Here is a 7226-nt window from a genome sequence, read left to right on the forward strand (position 1 = left end):
GAAAGATGGTCAGGCAGAAGGGACATGGTTCTATAATCCACTACAGCCCTTCTCTCTGACCTTTAAGATGGGAAATTTATGAATCACTTCGTCATCTTTTTTTTCTTTACCAATGGAAAAGGAAAGTACATCATTTTTTTTAATAATCTTGGCTCCCACATTAAATCTTGTTGGTATAGTCGCTTTATTCTATGAAAGTTGCATTTTATTTTTCTATGTCGAAGATAAATTCGATCGAAACATGGTATTCTTTAAAGCTTCTACCGAACAGCCCACTATCATTATGGAGCACCACTTGGGAGATCATACAAAGCACCTTGAGCCATTCCATCTAGACTCAGAGAATGAAATGGCATTTGTTACTTGACCTCTTCACCCCATTTGAGGTGTCTCTATTGGAATGCCTTCCTAGCTACTTGTATTCATCATACACACTATCTCCCCTCCATAATGGGATGGTGGATTGGATCAGAGATTTAAGGAAATTGTTTTATCTATTTTATATAACACTAGAAATATGTTATCTATGTAATATTCTATTTCCTGCCAAATGGAAGACAAATAATAATTTAGTCAATTAGATGCCCTCAAATTAACCAAGCATCTATCAAATTTGATGATTCATTCTCAAATCTACAGCCTATTTGGAGTTGACTAACTTCTTTAAATAGCTAGATTAAGAGGATGTAGAGACACAAATCTTACCAAGATTCTCTTACTTCATAAAGAGGAACCTTTTCATAGTCAATGATTATCTCTTCTCATTTGATTAGAACTCTCTTATATTTTAGATAAGAAATTATTGCCTTATTTTTCCTATTTGATTTTGATTGAAATTATTACCCCTTTCCACCTTTTTTGAATGTTGATTTGTATTGTATCTCTCTCCAAGTCTTGGAGAGTCATGCCCTACCTATTAGCCACATCTCTTCTTAAAAAGGTGGTGTTTCTCTTATTCTGACTATTGCCCTTTTCTAACTTAACCACAATTATTAATATTAATAGAATCGCCACCCTAACACTCATGCCTCTTTATTCATAGCATACAATCGTTTAGTGTAATTTCATCTTATTGGTGATTATTAGTGACAGATATTAATAGGAGCATAAAATGGTGATGTGCGTATGCATTGGTACAGACTTAGTAGGAGCATAAAATGGTGATGCCTTATTAACAAAACCATTTTCTAGAGCTTTGGTATCTTCCTTATGGAAGGGGAATGACATTATATTAAATCTAGGTTTATTTTGGATGATATCATTATCATTTAGGAAGGTGTGTGATATCATTATCATTTAAAAATTGACTTTGCCAAAGCCTATTGACTACATCAAATGTCCTTTCATTTTGGCTGTATTGGCTTCTCTTAGGTTTGGTTTGTTCTTTATTCAATTTGTACAAATGCTCTTTGGGGATGCTTCTATGTATGATTGCTAGCATGTTGATTTTGGGCTTCACCATTGTATCTATCAAGGGTGTCCTCTTGCTCCATGTTTGTATGTACTTACTACTAGAGGATTTGGATATGTGTTGGTGAACTCTATCTCTTCTAGGAGAGTTAAAGGAATTGCCTTGCCTAAGTCATTTAATGCCTTGACACTTTTTGTCTGGCTTTCGATTCTTCCATCTAATGGCATATATGGTGGCTAAAGTCTTTAATATGAACATTTAATGTTCAATATTTATGATAGATGATATAACAATGAGAAATAATAACCATATTTCTATGTCAAGTTGGGAACAAAATTTATTACTAAAGCAATGAAATGTATATTATTTATCAAAGAGCAATAACATAGTGATTTGGCAATTTTTATGTGTTTGGATTAATCACTTGTATGATTGCATAAATTATCATAATATTATGTATTAAATTTTAATATTTAAAAAAAAAATTATGATTATTATGAATAATATTTATTTTATCTCATATGAAATATTAATACATCAAACATATGTATTTTGTTGATATTGAATAATGTATAACTACGTAGATTTATACATTAATGATAAATGTACTTAAATAATTAATTTTATAATATTTATTTTAATATTAAAATAATATGTATGTACAAGATTAATGAACTAAAATATGACAAATACCTCACTATCAACTAAAACATGCCTAACAACTTACTCGTGATTCCTCATTTCTATATTATTTGGAACTATATGGATTGTCTTTGTGCAATCGATGGACTATTGTAAGTGAAATGATGGAAGACATTGCGGGTCGTTCACGTCTCCGCATCATTCGTTGTTTTATGGTACTAGACTACTAGTAACGTCAAAACCGAAATGCTCTCTCTCAAAGCGCGCACTAGGAAGTTTCCACTTTAACAAAACTTGGAATTTTCACACGACTCAAAATTTTCTACAAACTGACATCATCCCTGACGTGGGGAATTAAACTTATGGCCAATCTTTTAAATCTGAAAGCACTTCTCCATTATTTCTACAGAGCGAGCGTTTTACTGATTGTAATTTTAATTCACAGATCATGCTCCGCCAGCTCTAACTTTCTTTTCACTTGTTTTCAACTATTTGCTTTCGCTTCCGTGCTGCGCTTCTTTCTCGCTTGACGTCGTAGTTTTAATTAAAATCAGAAAGCAAGATTGGAGTCGGTGGGACACTACTAACGCTTTGAGCAACTTGAATGAGACTGATTCACGTTCTCACATCTATCCTCAACTTTCAATTCTATGTAACGTCAAAAGCCAATTCCATGTCTCAAAGTGAGTACAACGAAGTTGCCTTAAAATTTTCCTTGACAAAATTTAGATTTTTTGTTTTCTGCAGTTGCACAAGTCGAAGTTTTTTTATTTGTACCAGGTACCACCATCGCTGAGGTGAGAAAGAAATATTACTCATCGACAAATCTCCAAGATTTACAAAGTGAGTGTGGTCTTTCTTTCTGCTTTTTTATTTTTTTTGGGGGGGGTCTAATCCAAGTTTGCAAACCAAACTGCAGTAATCAGGCTCCGCCGAGCTCTCCCTTACTTTTCATTCATTCTCAGCTACATGCTTTTGCTTCCCCATTGCGCTTCGCTCTCTCATGATGGGCTGATTTTGCTTAAAATCCGAAAGGTAGATTGGAGGGACACCAGTAATGCTCTGAGCAACTGGAATGAGTCTCACCAAAATCCATGCGCTTGGAATGGAATCTCTTGTGATGCATTCAACACCGTTACCAGTGTTGATATCATCGATGCGCTGATTTCTGGCAACTTGACTTCTGCTATATGCACCCTACCCAATCTCACGGCCTTGACTCTCCAGGGCAATGCTTTCAGCGGTCCCTTCCCCAATGCCCTCTTGCATTACAAACGTTTGCGAAAGCTCGATTTGTCGAGCAACCATTTCGCTGGAATGTTCCCAGCTCATATCTTCCAATTGAGTGAGTTGAGAATCTTGAACTTAGCACATAATGCTTTCAGCGGCTCCGTTCCTCTAGCTTTCGGAACGCTGCCAAAGCTAGAAGCTCTCTTCCTCCACGAAAATAGTTTGAGTGGGACATTCCCCATGTTCATCGGGAATTTGGAGTCTCTAACGAACTTCGCGATTGGCCGCAATCCTCTGCTTCCTGGTCTAATTCCGAGAGAGCTTGGCAATTTAAAACAGCTGCAGGTGTTAAGCCTAGGTAACTGCAGCCTTGAAGGCGAAATCCCGGCTTTCTTGGAAATTTATCGAAGCTGGAGAGCCTGGATATTTCTCAGAATAATCTATGGGGTTATATCCCGGCTTCCTTGGGCAACCTAACGCAGCTGGAGGACCTGGATGTGTCGCAGAATCATCTCTCGGGCAAAATTCCGACCAGTTTAATGGCTCTCTCAAATTTGAGAACACTGTATATCTCTCACAACAACTTGTCATTCCGTGGAACATTGGCCAGCTGACGAGCTTATCCGAAATGGATTGTGGCCACAATCAGCTTCAGGGCACAATTCCCACTGCAATCGGCAATGTCACATATCTGAGTCTTCCTCAGCTAAGACAATCAGCTTAGCGGAAAGATACCTACTCAAGTCGGAGAGCTACGGTACCTGAGTAACTTGATGCTGTACACCAACAAGTTCAATGGCTAGTTGCCCCAGAGTTTGGGTACATACTCCGATTTCATTGTCTCTGATGCGTCAGAAAATGGATTGGGAGGCCCTCTGCCAAGGAATCTGTTCATGGGAGGAGTATTGTATGGCTTCGCAACTACTTCAAACAACTACAACGGTACCCTGCCTCCGTTCTTTGAAAATTGCACATCTCTACAATATCTCTACATCGACAACAACCAGCTGAGCGGTGAGATTCCAGAGGGGCTATGGGGTGCTGTCAAACTCAAGGGATTGTTTTTAAACAACAATAAGTTTGAAGGCAAGATTTCGGCTGCAATTGCCCAAGCGAAGAATGTGAGGCGATTGAAGATAAGCAACAACCGGTTCAAAGGAAGCATTCCTCCAGAAGTTGGTCAGCTGACAAAACTTCAAGTATTTGAAGCTAGCAACAACCGCTTGTTAGGGCCCATTCCGCATGAGCTCACGAGCTTAAGTTTGGTCAATATTCTCCTTCTGGACCATAATTTTCTCTCAGAAGAAATTCCCGAGGAAATTATGTCGCTGGAGAATCTTAATCAGCTCAATTTGGGTTACAATAAACTTACAGTCAAAACCCCTCGATTTTTCAGCAACATATATAGTCTTGATCTGCCAACCAATTTGCTCTCTGGTAGTGTTCCTCTCGAAATGGGACGACTGAATCTAAATATTTTCAATGTATCCAACAATCACTTGTCTGGACACATTCCTGATGTTTTAGACATTCCCGTTTACAAGGAGAGCTTTCTGGGCAACCCAATGCTATGCGGAGGACGGAACCTCACGCTACCTTCGTGTTTCTCTACACGTAAGCTGTCGCCTCAGAGGTTAGCTATCATTCTGGTGCCTTCTTTAAGTATACTAGCAATAGCTTTGTACTCCATTTGTCTGCATCGTTCGTGTGTGAGGAAGCAAAGTGACGCACCATTGTGGAAAATGACGACATTGAATTCGACAGCGTAATATAAGGAACCCTCCATGATAGTAGCCATGTGCACTTGAGTAATATAAGGAACCCTCTAAGAATCTGATGTTATTACTACCTATTATGATAAATATTATATAGTGTACAACGTGATTTTTCAAATAGTTTGTCAAATATTAATTAAAAATATCTACTTAAAGTTTTACTATCAAACAGTCATAACCATTTCACTAACAAGTCAAGAAATTTAAGCATCTCACTAACAAGTTCATGGCTGCTCTATCTATTTGTTTGCCTCTTTGGGGGAGTTTTGTATGACCTCCCAAAACACATTGTGTTGTGTCACATTCTAGATATGGACCTTCTTGTTCAGAGGGTTGTTAGTTGGGATTTGTCGTGCTTGCTTGTTGAGACCCTTGGGGACTCAGACAAATCTTTCCTATAGGCCTTCTGGGTTTATATAATTTCATTTACTTGCTCCTATTTCAAGTCGGAATGCCCTCCAGAGTCTTGTGCTTGCTTTGGCGAGTGGTACGTGTGCTATAGGGTATTTTGTCAAGTTAGTTGAGTCATATGTCTTGCAGTTAACTTGCTAGGAGTTTCGTTTTTCCTCTATGGGATCTGGTCAACATTTCCTATCCCTTTCTCCCTTGTCTCTATCACTTTCAACGTTGCTTTTTGCTGACAAGCTTTTTGGGCCATTGTTTATGGTTGGTGGTTTCGTGCCCTATGTCTCGGTGTTCCAAGGGCCTTCTTGGTTCTGGCTTGCAGTGTCTCAACAAGTTGTGTTAACCTTAGAGGATCTGGATAATACTGAGAAGGGGGGTGAATCAGTATTAACAACAAATTCAAAACTGAAACTCAACCTCATAAAACTTTCACCAAATCCAACATTAACCAACAACAAAATCATTTACCAGTACCGGTATCCACTGATAACCATCTTTTTAATTGATTTATCAATACCACTCATCAAGTATTCATCAACATGCGTAAACTGAAAATAAAACAAATCAACCCATTAAATTTTTTCACCATATGAACACCATGTTTTCACATGGAAACCCAAATAGGGAAAAACCATGGCGGGAATTTATACCCACAAGAATTATACACTCTTTCAGAATGCGCCCTCTTAGAAGCCTAGCTCGGTTAGGAGATTAAAAAGGTGCCATGTTAGGAGCAGACCCTGTTAGGAGTCACCTAGCTAAGGGATTTAGATGATGAGCTCTGTTAGAAACTTTGACGTATTAGGGTCAACCTTACAAGAGGATGTAGAACTCAGATGTTGAGCTACCCTATTCGGGGATTTACAATGTAAGGCATGTTAGGACATGCCCAGATAAGGGATTTTCACTGCTGCAACTATTAGGGAACAATAGTGAATGATATGTGTACAACACTTCATTGCTTGCTTGATTAGATCCAGTTTTGCTCCAAGTCTAGAACACTCTTGCAGATCTCTCACACTCTGGTTCGGCTTTACACTCTTCTCAAAACCACTGACACAAAAAACATCATCTAAAGTGACTTGAATAACCTGTATAACTTAGTCGATTATTAAACCCTGGATACATCAAGAATTTACAATATAGATCATCACAGATCATATCAGATCATCATACAGATCATTAAAATATTTTATAAGACAATATCAACCATTGAATGACCATAACTCATCACAACAACTTGATGTGATACAAAGTCAAACCCTTAGAACACTCTTCTAAGCGCTTCGTTGTTTCCCAAGAAACTCCATCTTCAAACATGACAAAACAACAATTCATCCATCTACATGGGTTGTGCCACATCACTTCCAACATTTGAACTTGATGTAGATCATCACCAAACCAAAAATCATTATCAATTAAGTGAATTCTTTATCGATCCTTAAACCCTTCTTAAATCCTAGCAAAAATACAACAGAAATCATAAACATGATTTGGTTCTAGTAAAATACATATTACAGTGATACAAACTCACATTCCAAACCACAACACTTCAATCATCACCAATCACCAGATCTAATCAAAACATTTCCTTATTTACTGGTTTAGGTCCTAATTCCCAGTTTCATGTTTCTTTACCGATAAGCTCTTTTTGGTAGACCAAAAAGACTAAGATGACAAAATTCAACATAGTAAACATCAGTTGCCATCAATGATAACACAAATAACTGATCAAACTCATACAATCATGCAATCTCAATCTC

At 37.8% G+C, this 7226-nt stretch overlaps 1 protein-coding gene across 1 annotated transcript; it reads left to right on the plus strand.

The window, feature by feature from the left end:
- The first annotated feature begins 3022 nt into the window (after positions 1 to 3022).
- On the plus strand, positions 3023 to 5052 carry LOC131076974 (receptor-like protein kinase HSL1). Its single transcript, XM_059211565.1, has 3 exons — positions 3023 to 3641; positions 3766 to 3965; positions 4087 to 5052. The coding sequence occupies exons 1-3, from the start codon at positions 3023 to 3025 to the stop codon at positions 5050 to 5052; spliced, it is 1785 nt and encodes a 594-aa protein (XP_059067548.1).
- Positions 5053 to 7226: the final 2174 nt, after the last annotated feature.

The sequence above is a fragment of the Cryptomeria japonica genome, chromosome 9 (genome assembly GCF_030272615.1).
Source record: "Cryptomeria japonica chromosome 9, Sugi_1.0, whole genome shotgun sequence".
Classification (NCBI taxonomy): domain Eukaryota; kingdom Viridiplantae; phylum Streptophyta; class Pinopsida; order Cupressales; family Cupressaceae; genus Cryptomeria; species Cryptomeria japonica.

What these genes read in the sequence shown, in the direction of transcription:
- LOC131076974 (XM_059211565.1), top strand. Translation starts at nt 3,023, where the DNA reads ATGCTTTTGCTTCCCCATTGCGCTTCGCTCTCTCATGATGGGCTGATT. An exon ending in GCTGCAGGTGTTAAGCCTAG is followed by an intron (nt 3,642 to 3,765) that starts GTAACTGCAGCC and finishes AACCTAACGCAG; the next exon opens with CTGGAGGACCTGGATGTGTC. An exon ending in TTCCCACTGCAATCGGCAAT is followed by an intron (nt 3,966 to 4,086) that starts GTCACATATCTG and finishes TTCAATGGCTAG; the next exon opens with TTGCCCCAGAGTTTGGGTAC.